A 21027-nucleotide genomic window follows, 5' to 3' on the forward strand; every position below is an offset into this window, starting at 1 on the left:
TTAACAACCTCCTATCACACATTGGCTGTTATTCCCATTTTGCTTGTTACAAAAATCTTATGTTTTTAAAGACAAAAAAAGTTTCTTTTTCAAGTCTTTCTCTTTGACTATTGAAAGGTTGACACAGTAAATGAACTGTCTAGATTAGAAAAAAAGAAGAACTATAAAAAACATCCTTCAGTTTTTAAATGTCATAAGGTTGACCTTTATTACTGCATGGCAAAAAAGATAAATCCAGGCAGCATAGATCAAATAGCCTTGTAGGTAATTCAGACCTCTTCAATGAGGCTCTTGTACTATGGTTATGTATTTTTATGTTTGTAGGGAAGAGAACCAAGTGATACCTAAAGGAGGGTCTACGTACGAGGTGGTCAATGGCAGAGACAATCTGGAGCATAGACAACAGTCAGAACTGAGCAGGAAAGAAAATGAGCATGGTATATTAATCTTGTGTCATAATTTTAAGCTTATATAAAATATACAACAGTTCTGAGTACCTGTATATGACTTTTGCAGTAAATTAAAGAAAGAAAAGCCAACTTACTACTGGCATATTTTTCATACAAACCAAATGTTTTTATATGCTTCAACATCATGAATAGAAACACCTTTTATTTGCTTATGTATGCTTGGTAAGCCCATAGGTGCATCTTTTAAACCCATGTCTTTAAGCCATATGTACAACTCATATACCAACAGGTGCATCCGTACATAGGTATATTTCTGAGATAGTTTCATCTCCTAAACTAATTGTTGCAACTCCTAAACTCAAAGATACATCTCCTTAATCGGATCCAGAGAATAATCTCTTATATGACATATTTATTGATGGTCAAGTCCAAAGACTTTTGTGATTACAGAGCCATTAAAGAGGAAGGAATGCCATTGTCCCTCCATTATTAACACTGACGCAGTTTTTAAAGTCGGACCAATGTTGAAAGAAGATACAGCATTTAAAAATTGAAGAAAAAATTGAAGAAAAAATTGAAGAAAAATTGCAAACCATGGAGACAGCCATTTTAGTGTGTACACACTGATGAATTATTGTCAGGCCCGCTTGCGTTGAGCTCAACTTAGTCGTCACTTTTGGCGGGTCGGTATATGTGCGTGTGTGTCCATCTGTTCAATTTTGTCCGGACCATAACTTTGAAATGCATGGACCAATCTTGTTTATACTTGGTATGAATGTTTACCTTAATGAGATGGCGTGTCATGCGCAAACCCTGCGTTCCTATCTCAAAGGTCAAGGTCACAGTTGGAGGTCAAAGGTCAAATTGAGGAGCATTTCTTTTTCATGCATGGTGGGATTTTGATGTAACTTGGCATGAATGTTCACTGTATGAGGCGGAGTGTCATGCGCAAGAACCAGGTCCCAAGGTCTAATGTTAGGGTCACACTTAGACAGCTGGGGGGCTCGACATTCTGCATACTTGTTCATTTAGCAATCACCTTTAAAATATATTAATTTGTTATAGTTTCTTGATTTTAAAATGTACAGTATAATAATTAATTTTATTCTAGTTGGAAAAAGTAAAGAGTTTTTTTTACGGAATATACATACTGTTTTATGTAGCGGTGGAAACAGAATTGCTTCCATTTTGATAATGTATTGAAATGTTCCATATTTTTTACCCAATTTTGAAAATTAAATGATTTAAGAAGGCCTTTCAGAAGGAATTAACAGTTCTAACAATTGGCCCTTTCCCAGTAAGGTTATTACCTCTTAAATAACACAGAAAAACAATGAAAAAACAATAAAAAACATTAGACTAGAAATTCTAAACCAGTAAATTGATTATTATCGAAAATAAATACAGCATATTGAAGAAAATTGTATTACTGTCTAGACTTTCATAATATTGTATTTTGTGAAATCAGGTTAGTTTGTGAAATGAAAGAAGAAATTGCAGAACCATTTATGTTTTTAGAGCTTGTAATGTTTGTCATAAAGCAAAATTTATGAAATACAGAGAGAGGTGGCCTTATTAATGTTATCTAAAACATAATCAATGAATTTCTTCTGCTGTCATTTAGAACTTTACTTTGATAACAGTAAGTCATATCTCAGAAATTGACAAAATAAGGATTTAGATGGTTTGTAAAACAATTTTGTTTATCTTCTCTTCAGTTTTACAGTATTTCATATTATGTAATAGTGGTCAGGTCCATGGTTAAAAAGCTAGGTCTGAAGAACAGCCTTGAAATTCAGCTCGGATTTGAATGGTTCATGACAATGCTGGTTTCCAAATTCAGATTAAAAAAAAACAGCGACTCAGATTTTTTTATTCTGAGTTCATATGGGAAATCGAGCAATGGCAAAGTTCCAAAACTGGTCTCTGATCTTGGTTTTGTAACATTGAAGAAGTATTGCTTGTTTTCTGCTTTGAGTTTAACATTTTCCTTACATGAAATAGAAGTCTGCTGGTTCCAGTCTGAAAAAAAAAATCATGGTACCAGACTGAGAATGGGTTGACCATTTAGAATTATAATTTCAGTTTATCAGATGGAGAATGAGAAGGACCGTCTGTTAGGAGATCAGTACACAAGACATGATGGGAAAATATATACTACCCCAAAAGGTAAATTTGGTAAAAGGAGAAATTCTGCATAATGCTGCTCTCTAAAGGAATGCTGTCATTAACAACTGGTTTTACTCTTTTACAGTCCTTACTGGGAAAGATTAGCACAGGGTATTTGAAAGTAACAAGAAGGAAATAAAAATTATTTAGGGTTGCATGCAGTTGAGCAGAGATTGTGAAAAAATTACAAACATGCTACTAAATGTAAAAAAAATATATATAGACAAAAGATGAAACCAGTTGTTAATAAAGCCAAACTTGCTTGAACGTAAGTAGTGAACATCGTAACTTTGTTAACTAGAAAATATTGGATGCCAGTTGATGTTGTCCAATAACAAGATTGAGTTGGTTTTATCTAGAGATAATGTTATATAAACATTGATGATTTACATGGAAACACTGTATTTCAGTCATGCTATTGTCCTTCTGCAGGAAAGCCTTTAATGGAACTAATTGTTGTATTGCCAAATATTTTAATGTAAATAAGAGGGAACAGTAGCACTAATAGGATTAATGGGAGTACGAATGAGCTTTTAGGGTTTTATAGATGTCCGTTGCCTACAGTTTTTTTTTAACGAACGTCTCCTACTAAACCACTTAGCCTTCACAGAAATGTTCCTAGGGTGGGTCCTGTTCAGATTCTTTCCAAATTTAGGTTGTATGCACAGAATTTTGCACTGCCAATTCCAAAATAATTCCATTGCAATGATTCTTTGGTAACCTCTACCAAATTCTTTCCAGCCTAGTTCATTTGTTAAAAAGTATGACTGCAAGGATCGGGACTAATTTTCTCCAATATGGCTATGTGGGAAAATCCTGGCCAGATTTCAAAATAATGTCAAAGCACTGTTTCTTTGGTGACTGTACCAAATTGGCTGAAACCATGTTTATTTGTTAAACATGGCTGCCAGGAGGTGGGGCTTTTCCTTCCCACAGTGCCACTCCAGATTCTATTGGCATCTGTGCTTAATTTTCACCAGTGTGCCATTGGATTCTAAGTAAATTTGTAAAAAAATGTGAATTTGATTAAATACCAGGATGAAGTATCTCTCATCCTTGTATTATATAAGTACTGGGCTTTCACAGACTGATTCAAATAACTGTGAAGTATTCATCTAAATACAGTTACAATAGATTTGTTGTCTGGGCAGACAGTAATAATGAATTGATTTGATGAACTCGGCTGTCGCTTTGTTTAATTTTTCACTTGTGGAGTAGCAGACAGGGCTAATAGACTAAATAATATGCAGACATATACAGTGTTTCCAGTATGAGGCATCTTGCTTTTTCTACTAATATTTATGAAATTTTTTTAACAGCATGTTATATATTGGTGGGCTAGAAGGTTATTATAAAATATGTTCATTGTACTTGAATGCATGGACGATGTGTTATGATATATTGTAAGGCATTTTAGATGGGAATATATGTCACTGCAAGTTATTATACCCCGCTTTGCAGAAGGAGGAGTATAATGTTTTGCAGATGTCTAACGGTCAGTTGGTCGGTATGTAGACCATTTGGTTTCCGGATGATAACTCAAGAACGCTTGGGCCTAGGATTATGAAAGTTGATAGGGAGGTCGGTCGGTCATAACCGGCAGATGACCCCTATTGATTTTTGAGATAAGTAGGTCAATGGTCAAGGTCACAATGACCCAGAACAGTTAAATGGTTTCAGGACGATAACTTGAGAATGCTTGTACCAAGGGTCACAAAACTTAATAGGATGGTTGAACATGATGAGCAGATAACCTCTATTGATTTTGAGTTCAGTAGGTCAAAGGTCAAGGTCTCAGTGACCCAGAACAGTTAAACAGTTTCCGGATGAGAACTTGAGAACGCTAATAATAGGGAGGTTGATCATGACCAGCAGATAAACCCTATTGATTTTGAGGTCAAAGGTCAATGTCACATTGACCCAGAACAGATCTACGGATGATAACTCAAGAATGCTTGGGCTTTGGATCATAGAAGTTGATAGGGAGGTTGGTCATGGTCAGCAGATGACCCCTATTGATTTTGAGATCAGTAAAAAAGTCAGTGTCACAGTGACCAGTTTCTGGGCGATAACTTGGCAACACTTGGGCCTAGGATCACGAAACTTGATAGCGTTGATAGGGAGGTTGATCATGACTAGCATATGACCCCTATTGATTTTGAGGTCAGTAGGTCAAAAGTCAAGGTCACATTGTTAAACCGCCCGCCCGCTTAGCTCAGTAGGGAGAGCGTTGGTCTACGGATCGCGGGGGCGCGAGTTCGATCCCCGGGCGGGGCATATGTTCTCCGTGACGATTTGATAAAAGACTTTGTGTCTGAAATCATTCGTCTTCCACCTCTGATAATTCATGTGGGGAAGTTGGCAGTTACTTGCGGAGAACAGGTTTGTACTGGTACAGAATCCAGGAACACTGGTTAGGTTAACTGCGTGCCGTTACATGACTGAAATACTGTTGAAAAACGGCGTTAGACCCAAAACAAACAAACAAACAATCCGAACACACAAACACACACATAAGATTACATTTGATATGGAGGTCACTTATGACTGGTAAGTAGGGAGGTCACTTATGACTGGTAAGTGACCCATAATTATTGATTTGAGGTCAGTACGTCAGACGTCCAGTGTACAGTGACCAAATAAGTTCTGTTCCATGTACAGTTACTGAATGCATCAAGGGGGGCATTTCATGTTCCACGAGCACTTGTTAAAATACAGCCACATTCTGTGAAAAAAGTCTTTAAGAGGTTATAACATTTATTTATCCAATTTTGTAATTGTTGGATTATAGAGACATATTTTAAGTATATTCACAATTTTTTATGGCCACAAACTGTCATTTCAGGATTTTGTAAGACAATCACTCCCTATTCATTTTTGTATAAAGAAACATTTTTATATTTGATAAGTTTGTATAAAAAATCTAGGTATATACATTTTTCATTGAAATATTCAAATTTACCAGTATAGTGAAGATGGAAATTTAACAGCAAAAAATATATGACATATTTTCTCTGAGTGAAAGTTGTAACATTAATACTAATCTACAAAGTGGTTAAATTTAGGTTAAAATCATGAAAACATGAAAATAAAAGATTTGTTGAACATGCAAGATCAAAGTATCTTTCACTTACGAATATGAAATCTTACACATGCTTATAGTTATTGCATCTGGTAAAAGATATTTCAGTTCTTCATTTAAACAGACAAGTATCCTTTATGTACATGCACAGTGATAAATTAGAAAAACAGTCATTATCAGTTTTTAATGGGGAAAAAACCTTTTACTTATTCCTGATTTAGTATTGACAGTGCATGAATGAATGCTAACAGAAGCAAAACCTGTTTTTCGTCTAATTAACAGTGACTACCGGTATTCCATTATCTGCATTGTGGTTTTACTGCCCAAATATTTTTGTGAAAATAAGACTGTGTTATATTGAATTTAGCTTAAATTGAGCGACATAGTTAGGTTAAATATGGAAAATAGTTGTAATAATGCAACTTTTAATTTTTTACTATATTTTAAACTGCCTTGTTTGCATTCTACTTATCCAGCTAATTTGCAATCATGTCAAAATAAAATCTTAAGATCACAAAACCCTTTCTAGAAAATTATCCAGTATTGAACTCTTGGAGAAGTTGTCCAATATCGTACTGTAGATATTCTGTAATGATCTGTTTCCCTGGAGCAAGTAGGGCACCATTTAATAACAGGGTTCTACATTTTGGCAGATATTCAGATTCTGTGTAAGGGATATTGACTTCAAGTTTGAAACTTCGTTTTTAGTCAGTTTCTCAGGGTAAAAATATTGAATTTAGAATTGCTTGTTGGTTTTATTTGCATGATAGGACACATCTGCATAGATGCCAGCTGATTTTGTATATCATTTCAAAGCAATAGCTTTCAAGTATTTGGGCTTGCTAGTTGACACACTAACAATATATTTGTTAGTAACATAGCTGTATACTTTCCAATTAACCTTTGCCAAAAAGCTTTAAAGCTGCTGTAATTTCTCATTTAAAAGCTATTGTTATCTGTTTGAAGAGGTTGCATATTGAAGACTTTGGTACATTTAAATTTGTCCAAATAATGATACAAGTTGTGTCCCTTTTTTAAGGCAGTAACATTTTTGTTCCACTAAGGGAAATTTAGTGTGACAACACAGTGAAGGATGAAAATGAAATAAAAGGTAGGACAGAAGAACCATACCTCTGTCATGAATACTCTACATTATTGTTGTTTCTGTAAAAACTTTTAGTCTGCACTTTATGATTTAAATAACTGTAAATCTAATGAAGAGAATTCTATATAACTTGACCTGATGTTGACATAAGTAAAATTCGCAAGACTGAAACTCTTTCTTGAATAAATATAAATTAATTACCAGATTGAACATAATGAAGATTCTGGCTGGGTATAGATCATATTTAGAGATAGCTCTAGTTATTCCTATTTTGTGATATCCTAAATTCATTTGTAGATGCTACAAATTCAATTTATTATATCATTAATTACTTTTCAATATCATCAAACGCATGTAAAGATCAAAATGATTTATAGATATCCATATTTTGATTATTTGATATCCTAAAATCAGTTTAGTTTTATGATATTCTTAATTCATTTCATTGATTCAATGATATCTCTTTATTTACTGTGAAATCATTAATTTTCATGGCTTTTATCATGAGTCAGTTCATGAAATTCAGTGTCATTGAAGCTCAGTTTTATGTTCAAAGGTCAAAATCCATAATTTTTATGATCCCCATGATATAGCCATTTTGGTCAAAACAATGAAATAAAATGATTTTATAGTATCATGACATAAAATTAAAGTTTTTGTGCCTGCCCCCCTCCACACACACACACACCCTCCATGAGTGGTGGGGGCATATAGATTTGGTCTTATCCATGCATCTGTCCGTGTGTTCCGTCGGAAGTTCGTGACACGCCTAGCTCAAAAAATATTTGATATAAATTGATGAAACCTTGCATGAGTCTTTATCATGATATGAACTTGCGCACCTCCTATTTTTCGTCTGGCTCTACCCCCTATTTTCAGAGTTATGGCCCTTGAAATAGTTAAAAATGCACATTTTTACCTTGTGACATGCCTAGCTCAAAAAGTATTTGATATAGATTCATGAAACCTTGCATGAGTCTTAATCATGATATGAACTTGAGCACCTCCTATTTTTCATCTGGCTCCGCCCCCTATTTTCAGAGTTATGGCCCCTGAAATAGTCAAAAATGTACATTTTCACCTTGTGACATGCCTAGCTCAAAAAGTGTTTGATATAGATTCATGAAACCTTGCATGAGTCTTAATCATTATATGAACCTGCGCACCTCCTGTTTTTCATTTGGGTCCCCCTATTTTTAGTTATGGCCCCTGAAATAGTCAAAAATATACATTTTCACCTTGCGACACACCTAGCTCAAAAAGTATTTAATATAAATGGTTGAAAACTTGCATAAGTCTTTATCATGATATAAACTTGCACACCTCTAATTTTTTGGCTGGCTCCACCCCCTATTTTAAAGTTATGGCCCCTGAAATAGTAAAAAAATGCACTTTTTCACCTTATTATGTGCCTAGCTCAAAAAGTATTAGATGTAAATTCAAGAAACCTTGCTGGAGTCTTTATAGTGATGTGACCTTGCACACTTGGTATTCTTAGCTCTTATTACAGAGTTATGGCCCTTGAAATAGCCAAAATAGTGGATTTTTTGTTTGTGATGCTCATAGCTCAAAAAGTATAGGGCCTAGAATAATGAATCCTTTTCATAAAATGTTTGTTGAGGCTATACCCCATTAAGACTGCAAACATTTGAATTATTGCCCCTTATTTGTGACAGATGTAACAGTGGGGGCACACCCTGTGTCCTACAGACACATTCTAGTTTATGTATTTGAAACAGGCGGCCATTGTATTTTACAATATGTAAATTATTTACTTTTCTCATTGTGCATCATTTTATAGGCATGTTTGATTGTATAATACTAACTCAAATTGGCTTCATCAAATATAATATAGCTTTATTGTGTTTCATTGGATTGATGATATAGATCGCAATGAGCATGCTTCTATTATTTCTAGGTGACTAATATAAATTTTCAGAACCTAACAAATCATATATTCAATGCGAGTCTCCTCTATTATACATGTATGATTATTTTGTTCTCGGGCAATTAAATACTCTTTTAACATTTCATCCATCATTTTATATACATAGCATGATTTCCTGAAATGACAGTATTGGTATAAAGGGATCTATTGTGTTCTAGAAACAGTTTTAAAACCTACTTTTTTGAATGTGTTAATCTTTTTGTTTTCGTTAGTATATATTGTACAACTCTTGTTTTCTGCATGTGTGCATGATTTGTCTGTTTTTAGGCTACGACAGTGATGACGAATATGACGACGATGATGTACGCTACACACGGAGAAATCGAGGAAAGAAGTACTCACAACTAGCGAAAGATGATTCCCAGGATTATACGTGTCATAGCCATTATACGGATAATGACACGTCTCAGTTACGAGTAGATAGTGTCAGTATGTACGGCGATACAAACTCGTACACATTCACTCAAGATAGTCATAGTGATCGTAGAAACTCGGAGTCACTTGCGTCTTCGGAAGATTTCAATAGTGATTCTGATATAACGACAAAACATGCCTACGTTCGATCACGGAAAGAAGGAGGTTTGAGCTTATTATGTACCCTTTGTTCTTATAAAGTGTCTTACATTATCCATATAATTATGATAGAGGAAAATTGTTTGTCTGATGGTCAATATCAAAGCTGATACAGACTGGTAAATGTACAGCCTTTGTTTAAATCAAGCTCATTGTGTAGAGAACGCAATGTTAAGGCAAAGTAATTAGTTGTATGTGCATGTGCTTGGAGATTGACAATTTCTTGCATCCACAAACAGTTGGTAAATCTACTGGATGAATGCATGCTTTCTTCCATCTTTTATTGTAGTTTATATAGAATGAAGGTGCATACATTCTTTATTTCCTTTTGAATTGGATACAGTAAATCATGTAAGATGCGAAAAAGAAAGTGTTTCAGTAAAAGCTTAAAATAGTGGCACCCTGAAATTCTGATCGATTATTAAAGTAAAGTTTCCACTGAATAGATTGATTTAGAATTGAACTAGGTACAGTATAATGTCTAGGCAGTGGTTAGATCCTTTAAATATTCTTAACAATCCCGTAATAGTTATATCTGTAATATTTTACAACCTTGTTTTCAGTTTTACGAGGATTGACAACACTGTGTAATGACACAGGAAGCCATTTTATATTTTTAAGCAAGAAGATAAAAAAACCCTGAGTTTGATTGGTTTGCCAGTTCACTAACACTTTCAAAGGGGGTTGTGCATTGTTCAGTCAGGACAAATTCTGTATGTAATCTGTCTGTATTATTCAGAGAGCTTCGGTTGATGGATATTTATCTACAAAAGTGTTAGTTCAAGGCAATCTTAAATAGTAGTCCAGTTCTTTGATGTTAGATCTTGACTTCTTGCCAGTCCAGTGGGGAATGAATGTCCGACTGTTCCATCTTGACCAAACCTGTACCTATAGATTCATGTGCTCTTGACCATTTTTTCACTTGGAGAATATACCGAAAATTTCACAAAATAATACAAATAAGTATCCCTGTGAAGACCTGGGTTAACTTATTGTAAATATCACCTTTCAACTTGGCAATCTCTTCCAATATAACTCAAAAATGAAAATGACATGTATATAACATTCAGCTTTTATGGATAACTTTTAAAGATTGTCATCATTTAATCCACAGATTTTGACACTGATGAAGAAACTGACCAGTTGCTAGGGAAACAGTATCTTGGTAACCAGTATGTAGATATTCCAGAATTAAGCCAGCCTCCAGTCAACAGAAGTGCTCAGGTATGAACAAATATAGTCTGACAGATGTGCAGTACCTTAGGCAGAGATTTTAACAAATATGTGATCATAGTTTCGTAATGTTTTGATCTAGTCAGATGCACAACAGAAACGTCTCAGTGCATTGCAGTATGTTTTGAAGGAAAATTGATGGGGACATAATTAAGAATATTATATAATACTATTTAGAGATTTAAGAGACTTCATATTGGTCTTGTAAATTGTACAAGGGCAGTCATTGACCCAAGGTCAAAGGCAGAGGGCCAATACCACTGCTTTGGAACAAATGACAAGGCCAATATAAAGTTTAAAGGATGATTGATGACAAGTTAATTATTTATAGAATATTATTTAGAAAATGATGCAAATTCCCTGAGTTACTTTTCAGCAGTTATTCATGTTCAGATCAAATTATTTTGGTATTATTAATTAAACCATGACTTTCAAATGTGTCATTATTTCAGCCATTCTCATATTTACTATGTTATTGTAATACTGTCTTTTTTTCAGCTGGTTTACTTTTCTTTGTTTCAGGCAGAGAAAAGAAAATCCCGTGCTAAAGAAGGTAAGTTTATATAACGGAACAAGATTACTCTCTACTCTAGCAGAGTGTGTTGCTACCTTTCTACTTACTCATCAGCACCCTTTTCATGAACTTTAGAAGTTTGATGTAATTTAAGCCTTTGACCTGGCATGGAAACAGGGACCATATTAGGGTTCTTTGATAAATGACTTTCCAAATTATTTACACAAAGAACACTTCACTAAAATTATTATTGCATTTTAGGCATGCTGGTGCCTTGTACAATAACATTTCACGTATTCTTAATGATTAAAAATTGTGTTTATTATCTGACATGGAAGAATGTTATTCGAAGACTGCGACTTTGCTAATACTTTCTTACAGTTTTGTTCATTTAACATATTGAGACATGTTGTTGTGTCTAAGATCAAGGATTTTGTTTGCTGGAACTAAATGTCTCTGTTACTTTCAGTATGCTTACTAAAACCCATTTGACATTTACATATGTTGAGTATTTACCTCATGATTTATACTGTCAAGTGTATTTTTAGTCTCTTTTATTTGTTAGTCCCCTACTGGTTGAAAACCAGTTTTGGGGACTATAGGAATGCTCTTTTCCGTCATTCCGTCATTCCGTCTTTCCGTCATTCTGTCATTCCGTCATTCCGTCCATCCGCAGTTTCGTGTCCGGTCCATAACTCTGTCATCCATGAAGGGATTTTAATATTACTTGGCACAAATGTTCCCCATGATGAGACGACGTGTCATGCGCAAAACCCAGACCCCTAGCTCAAAGGTCAAGGCCACAATAGGAGGTCAAAGGTCAACAGGGCTTTTTTCCTGTCCGGTCCACAACTCTCCCATCCTTGAAGGGATTTTAGTATTACTTGGCACAAATGTTCCCCATGATGAGATGATGTGTCATGCGCAAATCCCGGACCCCTAGCTCAAAGGTCAAGGTCACAATTGGAGGTCAAAGGTCAACAGGGCTTTTTTCCTGTCCGGTCCATAACTCTCCCATCCATGAAGAGATTTTAATATTACTTGGCACAAATGTTCCCCATGAGGAGACGACGTGTCATGCACAAAACCTGGACCCCTAGCTTAAAGGTCAAGGTCACAATTGGAGGTCAAAGGTCAACAAGGTTTTTTTCCTGTCCGGTCCATAACTCTCCCATCTATGAAGGGATTTTAATATTACTTGGCACAAATGTACCTCATAATAAGACGATATGTCTTGCACAACTTTCAGACCCCTAGCTCAAAGGTCAAGGTCACACTTAGCAGTCAAATGTTAACATAGCATGAACAGGGTCTGTTTCGTGTCCGGTCCATAACTCTGACATTCATTAAGGGATTTTAATATTACTTAGCACAAGTGTTCCCCATGATGAGACGACGTGTCATGCGCAAATCCCGGACCCCTAGCTCAAAGGTCAAGGTCACAATTGGGGGTCAAAGGTCAACAGAGTTTTTTTCCTGTCCCGTCCATAACTCTGCCATCCATGAAGGGATTTTAATATTACTTGGCACAAATGTTTCCCATGATGAGACGACATGTCATGCGCAACACCCAGTACCCTAGCTTAAAGGTCAAGGTCACACTTTGAGATCAAAGGTCAAGAGGATTTTTTTCCTGTCCGGTCTATAACTTTGTCATGCAAAGCAGGATTTAGATATCAGTTGGCACAAATATTCCCCTGGATGAGACAACATGTCATGCGCAAGAACCAGGTCCCTAGGTCTAAGGTCAAGGTCATATTTAGAAGTCAAAGGTCAAATTCAAGAATGACTTTGTATGGAACATTTCTTCTTCATGCATGGAGGATTTTGATGTAACTTGGACCAAATGTTCACCACCATGAGGCACCCTTGTTTTTAGAATTACATCCCTTTGTTGTTACTATAAATAGATTTTATTGTAACTTTTTATTACTGGCAGTAGAGAAAAATCGAGACCACTTTTCTGTGGTACAGCATGCATGTTACATCCAATTTTTAGGTGTATTTTGACCTATCTCTACCTGTAAAGAGTTTCTTGTGACTTATATTATTAATTTTTTTTTTTTTTTTTTTTTTTTTTTTTTTAAAGATTAATTTCCCTTTGTTGTTACTATAAATAACTTACATGATAACATTTTTATAATCAGCCAAAAAAATTCAATATGAAAACAACTGTGGGTTTTTATATATGCACATTTTAATCCAAGTGGTTGTTATAATGTTATAACATATTGTATATGTAGTACAATATTGTTTATACATCATTGACAGATATCAGTTCATTATGTTATACTGCAGTAGAAAAAATTAGGTGCCTTCCAGTAGGGGACTTTGTATTGCATGGCAATACTTCATTCACTTGTTATCATTGGTGATCGTTGGAGGATTTAAATAAAGTTTTTATGCCCCCGAAGGGAGGCAAATAGTTTTTGAACCGTCTGTCCGTCTGTCAGTCTGTCCGCAATTTTCGTGTCCGGTCCATATCTTTGTCATCGATGGATGGATTTTGTACCACAGTAAGACGACGTGTCGCGCGCAAGACCCAGGTCCGTAGCTCAAAGGTCAAGGTCACACTTAGACGTTAAAGGTCATTTTTCATGATAGTGCATTAGTGTCCGGTCCATATCTTTGTCATCCATGGATGGATTTTCAAATAAGTTGGCATGAATGTGTACCACAGTAAGACGACGTGTCGTGCGCAAGACCCAGGTCCGTAGCTCAAAGGTCAAGGTCACACTTAGACGTTTAAGGTCATATTTCATGATAGTGCATTGATGGGCGTGTCCGGTCCATATCTTTGTCATTCAGGCATGGATTTTAAAATTATTGGGCATGAATGTGTACCACAGTAAGACGACTTGTTGCGCGCAAGACCCAGGTCCGTAGGTCAAAGGTCCTAAACTCTAACATCGGCCATAAATATTCATTCAAAGTGCCATCGGGGGCATGTGTCATCCTATGAAGACAGCTCTTGTTTTTCTTTTTCTTACTCTGTAGCTTTGTGTAGAAAATAAAAATCTTGACATGTTGTTATAATAAGGTTATTTGACCACCTTTAAATCTCAAACTGACATGTTCGCGAATTTCTGTTTTGCATGTTTATAAGCTAAATATTCACTTCATTGTTCTCAGTATTTCATGATTCTAAGAAAGTACAATTTACTATTTCATATTAACAACTTGGAATCACTCCCTACTAATTGATAAATAATGGTAAGTGATTATAATATTGATGTTACAATAAGTTTTTTACTTCTTGTATATTTGATTGTTGTGGCCTTTGGTTAGTTAAATGAGCCGTGCCATGGGAAAACCAACATAGTGGGTATGCAACCAGCATGGATCCAGACCAGCCTGCGCATCCGCGCAGTCTGGTCAGGATCCATGCTGTTCGCTAACAGTTTCTCCAATTCCAATAGGCTTTAAAAGCGAACAACATGGAGCCTGACCAGACTGCGCGGATGCGCAGGCTGGTCTGGATCCATGCTGATCGCATACCCACTATGTTGGTTTTCTCATGGCGCGGCTCAAATATTCTTTTCTATGTTAAGGTAAAGTGCTTTTTTATATCTTTTAGATGTTTGGGGTTTTGTATGCTGGCATTTTTTTCTGTTTTTCGGTCCCCAGCTGGTTTGAAACCAGTTTTGGGGACTATAGGTTTGCACCTTGTCTGTGTGTCAGTCCATCCCATTCTTGTCAGGTCCGGTCCATGACTTTGCCATCCATCAAGGGATTTTGATATTACTTGGCAGACTCAAAGTATAAGGTCACATTCAAAGGTCAAAGGTTAGCAGGGCATATTTCATGGCAATGACTCATTATTCCTGTAAATAACTCTGCCATCCATCAAGTGATTTTGATTTTACTTTGCACATAAGTTTACCATAACAAGATGATATGTCATGCCAAAGACCCATACCAAGAGCTCAAAAGTCAAGGTCATACTCAGAGGTGAGAATTTAGGTCATTTTTCTGGGCCTTTATTGTCCATCTATGTTTGCACAGACATCCTCCAGAACAAGAGGATGTCACATGCAAGACCTAGGTCATGGTCAAGAGGTCAAAGAGTTTAGGTCTAAGATGACTTTCTTAACACTTTTTGACATTTTCAGTCAAACATCTTATAAGATAATAAATGTACTTAAATTCTTACAAAAAATGTTAGACACAAAATTTGAAAACCATAAGATACTTAACAAAATTTGTCAATGATCTGAATTACATCCTTTTAAAAAGAATAGAATTGATTCAGTTGTTCAAAAATGCATTTCCCTAGCAGTAGGAGACTTTGTAGTCTGGCAGTACTTCCAACAATTGTTTAATATGTTTTATTTAGTTTGTTTCATGTTAGAAATATGATTTACAATTTCAGTGTCACACAATTTCAATGATTATGTTGATGTTGTATACATGGAACTGTTCATGTTGTACAAATTTGCAAAAAACAACAACAAAAAACAAACCAAACCAAATAGTGTAGTTTACTAATATTATCTAATGATTATAAATGGATGAACCCTCCCTAAGTCACCAATGTTAAGAGATGATAAAACTTTGCACTGCTGAAAAGTTGAAACTGTTGAGTTGAAACTGTTTGTCAGTAATTTAAATTTGACTGGCACTTTTTGTTCTGTATGGTCTGCACTATAATATACAAATCAGGACCACAGGTAAAGGTTGAGTTTTTCCATCCATTTGTTCGAGCAAGCCAAAGTAGAACAATATATGAGATTTTTCTGGGATCAGATGGAGGTATTTTAGTTAGAAATCAAACAATCTAAGGTAGATGAATATGAGAATTTCCTGGGATCAGACAGGTATTTGAGTTAATGAGTTAGAATAGTCTTAAGATAGAACAATATGTGATTTTCCTGGGACAACACAGAGGTATTTTAGTTACTGAGTTAGAACAATCAATGGTAGAACAATATGAGAATTTTATGGGACCACACAGAGGTATTTTAGTTACTGAGTTAGAACAATCAAAGGTAGAACAATATGAGAATTTTCTGGGACCACACAGAGGTATTTTAGTTAGTGAGTTAGAACAATCAAAGGTAGAACAATATGAGAATTTTCTGGGACCACACAGAGGTGTTTTAGTTTCTGAGTTAGAACAATCAAAGGCAGAACAATATCGGATTTTTCTGGGGCCACACAGAGGTATTTTAGTTACTGAGTTAGAACAATCAAAGGTAGAACAATATGAGATTTTCCTGGGACCACACAGAGGTATTTTAGTTAATGAGTTCCAACTATCCAAGGTGGAACAATATGAGATTTTGCTGGGACTATATGGAGGTATTTGAGATGAGTTAGAACAGTCTATGGTAGAACAAGATGGGACTTTTCTGGGACCAGACAGAGGTGTTTCAATTATTCAAGTTTGAGCAAGTGAAGTTGGACTGCAAGATATATTTATGGTACAGAGGATGTCTCCCTATGGACCTAATTTATACAGTAGTGTATCTCAATTCCCAGTAAATAATATTGATATCGTGGGCTTACGATGTCTGAGGACAAGAGGGCTTCATTGGTTAAACTTGTGTACATAGTAATACATCACAACTTAGAACGAGATACAGGTTATGAACATTTTCTCTGGAACACATACAGTGTAATGCACAGTTGGAATGTTAATATCCTTCTTTAAGAGTGACAGTCATGACTTAAAAAATGGATTACAAGTGAATACCTTGAATTATACCACAAATAGTCATAGATAGATTTTAAAGTTTACTTGCATGTTTTTCTCCAGTATCAGTTTCACTACTATCACAAAATCCAAAGTTGCCATGGAACATTTTTTGCCAGGCAGGACCAAAATGGTGCATTCTTGCCTTTACAAACATAGTAAGAGTAATTAGAACTTTAAATAAAATCTGCAGCAATTAATGGACTATTGATAAGTCTGTATTTATTTAATAGTGAAGGAATCAAGATAAAACTTTATGTTGTTGGTTAATGTAAAGAAGAAAAAAAACCCACATAGTATGAGAATAAAAAGTGTTAATATGCTGGGAGTGGAAAGTCCATAAACAGAAATCGGGAGGCGTGACTTGTATCATTATATGTTTGTTTTGTTCAGTTGTGGCCATGTTTAAGTGCATAATAAAAATGTCCCAGTAAGAACAGTGGAATGTAGATGGTTCCAGCACTTACATGTATCACCTAGAATAAAAGGAAGATTCTGGAAAAAATCTAGAATAACCCAGACTTTAGAATAATGTAAACACTCTGTTTATGGAATCATTTAGAAAACCATAATCTATACATAACTTATTGACATACTTGATGTCTCAAAACTAGGACAGGCTTTATCAGTAAACAATGAGTAATCAATATAGAATAAATAATCCAGTGAGCATAATGGGGAATGACATTTACAAAACAATTGTCATTATAACGTTTAAATTTGTAATAAGTTGTAATAGTCTTGTATAAATCTTGCCTGGCTATAATGAAAGTTATAGCCCTTGTTAGCTCACCTGAACTTTGTTCAGAGTGAGCTATTACTGTAAAATCAGAAATTTTCGCGAGGCACATATTTCGCAAAAAGCGATTACAAAACTAGTTCGCGAGGTAAAATTTTAGCGAGGGGAGCACATTCGGTATAATTTTCGCGAATTACATCCTACCTGTGGGTGATTCCGCTTGCTATCCTACTTCGACCGTTCAAAGTCAGTTGTTATGTTCAAAAACAGTTGTTATGTTACCGATATTGAATCCTGGTTTACAATTACCAAGGTGGGTGCAATAATTCGTGTTTTATTCATTCCCTTGTGCATAACAAAGTCCGTGTAATCCGAACTGCAGAGTGGGGGCCGCCATGTTTATTTTGAAATGGACGTTCGTGAAAATTTATGCATATATAAGGTAATATTTCAGTGAGGATAAATTTTCGCGAGAATATTCTATTCGCGAATATAGCGAAAATTAATCCCTCGCGAAAATTTCTGATTTTACAGTAGTATAGGTTGATGGTCTGGCGTCCATCATCCTTTGTCCATCGTCCTGAGTCAACATTTACTTAAACATCTACTCCTCTGAAACTTCTCTAAATACACCAAACTTGGTCAGTAGCATCCTGGCATGGAACACTATCAAGTTTGTTCAAATGGTTAACCTTGGCCCCCTGGGCCATCAGAACTAGAAATAGAAAAAACCTTTCAACAACTTCTTTTCATGAACTGCTTGATTGATCTTCATCAAACTTTGTCTGTAGCCTTTCCCTGTTATGTTCAAATAGGGGCACTTGGCCCCTTTTAGAGGCCACAAGGGCCAAACATGAAAATACCTTTAAACAACTTCTTCTCATGAGCTGCTTGATGGATCTTATCAAACTTGGTCTTTAGCATCATTATAAGGTTCTCTCTAAAATTTGTTCAAATGAAGGCATTTAGCCCATTTTTAAGGCCTCTGGAGCTAAAAATAGATATACATTTAAATGATTTCTTCTCATGAATTGCTTGATGGATCTCTGTAGCATTATTATAAGGTCTTATGCCAAATGTATTCAACTGGGCGCAGTTTGTCCCTTTTGTGGGACACCAGAGCCAGAAATAGAAATTTATTTAAACAACTTCTTATCACCAAGTTTGTTCTAAAGTGTTATTGGGCTGTCACAGAGAAATGAAGAAAAAAACTTTAAATAACTTGTATTATAATGAACTGTTCACCACAAAACTTGGTCAGAAGCAAGGACATATGATCGAGGTCCTCCTTAGGTTAGCGCCTTAGGCCCATTTGGGCCTCTTGTTTTCAAATACCTTTTCTTTGTTTTCTAGTGTGCTTGAATAATTTCTTTGCTAGTTGCTTTTTCTGCATGATGAAATCACTGTTTTTTCTTAGTTTTCAGTATTTAACACATATTAACTATGTTCTTTACATAAAATTTGTAATTAGGTATCCTTGCATGGAAATTGACAGGCTTTAATATGTTTAAAGAAGATAAAAGACCAATGCCATACAAAAAGATGTATCATATATCATTATAATGATCAGACAGGATACATTTTTTTGTGCCCCTAAAAATTTTTGGGGTGGTGTTTAGATTTGCCTTTGTCCATTTGCGTGTGTGTCTGTCTGATTTTATGTTGTGCATAATTATGTAATATATGTAATATAGTTATTGACAATGAGTCATCAAAATCATAGTGGTGTTATTCAGCATGGGATTTCACTCAGTAAGACAAGAGTTTTGGCCCTTGACAGTCAAAAATATATGTAACGGGCCTTAAAGTTTGTATCTGATATATCTCAAAAAGTTTTTGACCGAGAGCCATGAAACAATATAGGATTTGGCATGTGAAGTTGTGCACCTGGGGTTGTGTTTAAGATTTCACTCAGCCGGACCAGTGTTTTGGACCTCGACAGTAAGATATGGATAAAGGCCTAAAAGTTTGTTTCATACTTCTCTCAAAATTTATTTGACCTAGAGTCATTAAGCATTTTAGGAATTTAATATGTAGTATTTGAAGTTGTGCATCTGGGGTTTTGTTTGGTATTTGGAATTTCACTTTGCCAGACCAGAGTTATGGCCCTTTGGCATTTTCAAAAATATGTTTAGGGCGGAAAAGTTTTGTGTTGCATGTATCTCAAAAAGTATTTAAATGTTACAGAATTATTATTATTACTATCTATCTTCCGATAATGTCAAACCCCTCACTTGGCGCATCAAACTACGAAGAATATTAAAAGACTGAAATGTAAAAAGATGATTAAAAGCAAGGAAAAATAGCTTGGTTAAAAGTAAAAGTTTAAGCAGAGCTCATATCAGGCAGTTTAAGATGAGACATGATCAGTACAGCAAATGGCTGCATTGAACTGCTCAGGGGTTGAGACGTGGACAACAGCAGGTGGGAGATAATTCCAGTGATACACTGTTCTAGGGAAGAAAGAATACTTTAAGTAATCTGTAGTTGCTGTGAATATCTTGTAACTGAGGGAATGGAAGTGACGTGTTGGGCAAGCGAAGGGAACTAAGAAGCCCTCTTTGGGGATTGCAACTAATTCATGGCGGACTTTGTACATTAAGGAAAATCTACTGTCAATACATCTGAGATCAAGGTGACAAAGTTTGAGGGATTGCAACATGTCTGTGACAGTGGAGGTTTGACAGTAGTCCGCCTTAATCCAGCGAGCTGCCTGTCTCTGGACAACCTCGATCTGGTCTATGAGGGTTTGGGTATAGGGTGACCACACTTCAGAGCCATATTCCTGCTAGGGTCTAATGAGTGTCTGGTAAGCCGTGGACTTAATGGGTTCAGGTTTGATCTTGATGTTTCTGCGCAGAAACCCTGACATTGACAGTGACAGGATGTGTGGGCATCTGTGTCCCATGGACACATTTCTATTTTTCGTTGGATTTTTGTCTTTTGTTGGTACTGTGAGAAGGCAATAAATATAATATAACCCCCTCTGATTTAAGTGCCATGTAGGCATGTTTTATTTTGTAAATATTTTTTCCATAAATGATAAGTTTTTGCCAAAATGCTGTCTCATCTTGTAAGTGTTCCTTTTAAGTACTTGTTTATATTATTAATAATATGATGATGTAAGAAAAACCTTTGATATATTTCTGTCTAAACTATGATGCATTGTCTGTATATTTCAGTTCAACTCAATGACCCTGATAATCCTTCAGTTCTGATTGAGGGTGTGTTGTTCCGGGCACGATACCTTGGGTCCACACAGCTAATCTCAGAAGGTCAACCTTCAAAGGCTATGAGAATGATGCAAGCTCAGGAGGCTGTAGGCAGAATAAAGGTAATTTTTATACTGTGGAAGAATAAAGGCAGGCAGAGGTAGATCTTGTTCGTTAGGTGATTTTGAGGTACCTCTACAAATTTTGAGGTTTGTAGAAGCTTCTACAATCGAATGCCTTGCTAGCTCATAGGAGATGTTTCTCATTGCCAATTGATAGAGTTTGTATTGGATTGCTTAATAAACAAATATCAAAATGTACCAAGTTAGTAATTCAAATTTTTTGTT

The 21027-nt window shown here is 35.6% G+C and overlaps 1 protein-coding gene across 5 annotated transcripts in view; it reads left to right on the plus strand.

Moving 5' to 3' along the window:
- LOC123566423 (uncharacterized) overlaps nt 1-21027 on the plus strand; it is a 145808-nt gene that overhangs the window by 29460 nt on the left and 95321 nt on the right. For 3 of the 5 annotated variants that reach the window (XM_053549901.1, XM_053549903.1, XM_053549905.1), the window contains exons 4-9: nt 325-437; nt 2496-2579; nt 8982-9293; nt 10402-10511; nt 11043-11073; nt 20651-20802. In XM_053549901.1, the coding sequence (XP_053405876.1) occupies nt 325-437; nt 2496-2579; nt 8982-9293; nt 10402-10511; nt 11043-11073; nt 20651-20802 (802 nt within the window). The remainder of the gene's footprint in view (nt 1-324; nt 438-2495; nt 2580-8981; nt 9294-10401; nt 10512-11042; nt 11074-20650; nt 20803-21027) is intronic. The other 2 variants (XM_053549902.1, XM_053549904.1) reach the window with 2 other exon arrangements.

Source organism: Mercenaria mercenaria, chromosome 8 (assembly GCF_021730395.1).
Source record: "Mercenaria mercenaria strain notata chromosome 8, MADL_Memer_1, whole genome shotgun sequence".
Lineage (NCBI taxonomy): Eukaryota > Metazoa > Mollusca > Bivalvia > Venerida > Veneridae > Mercenaria > Mercenaria mercenaria.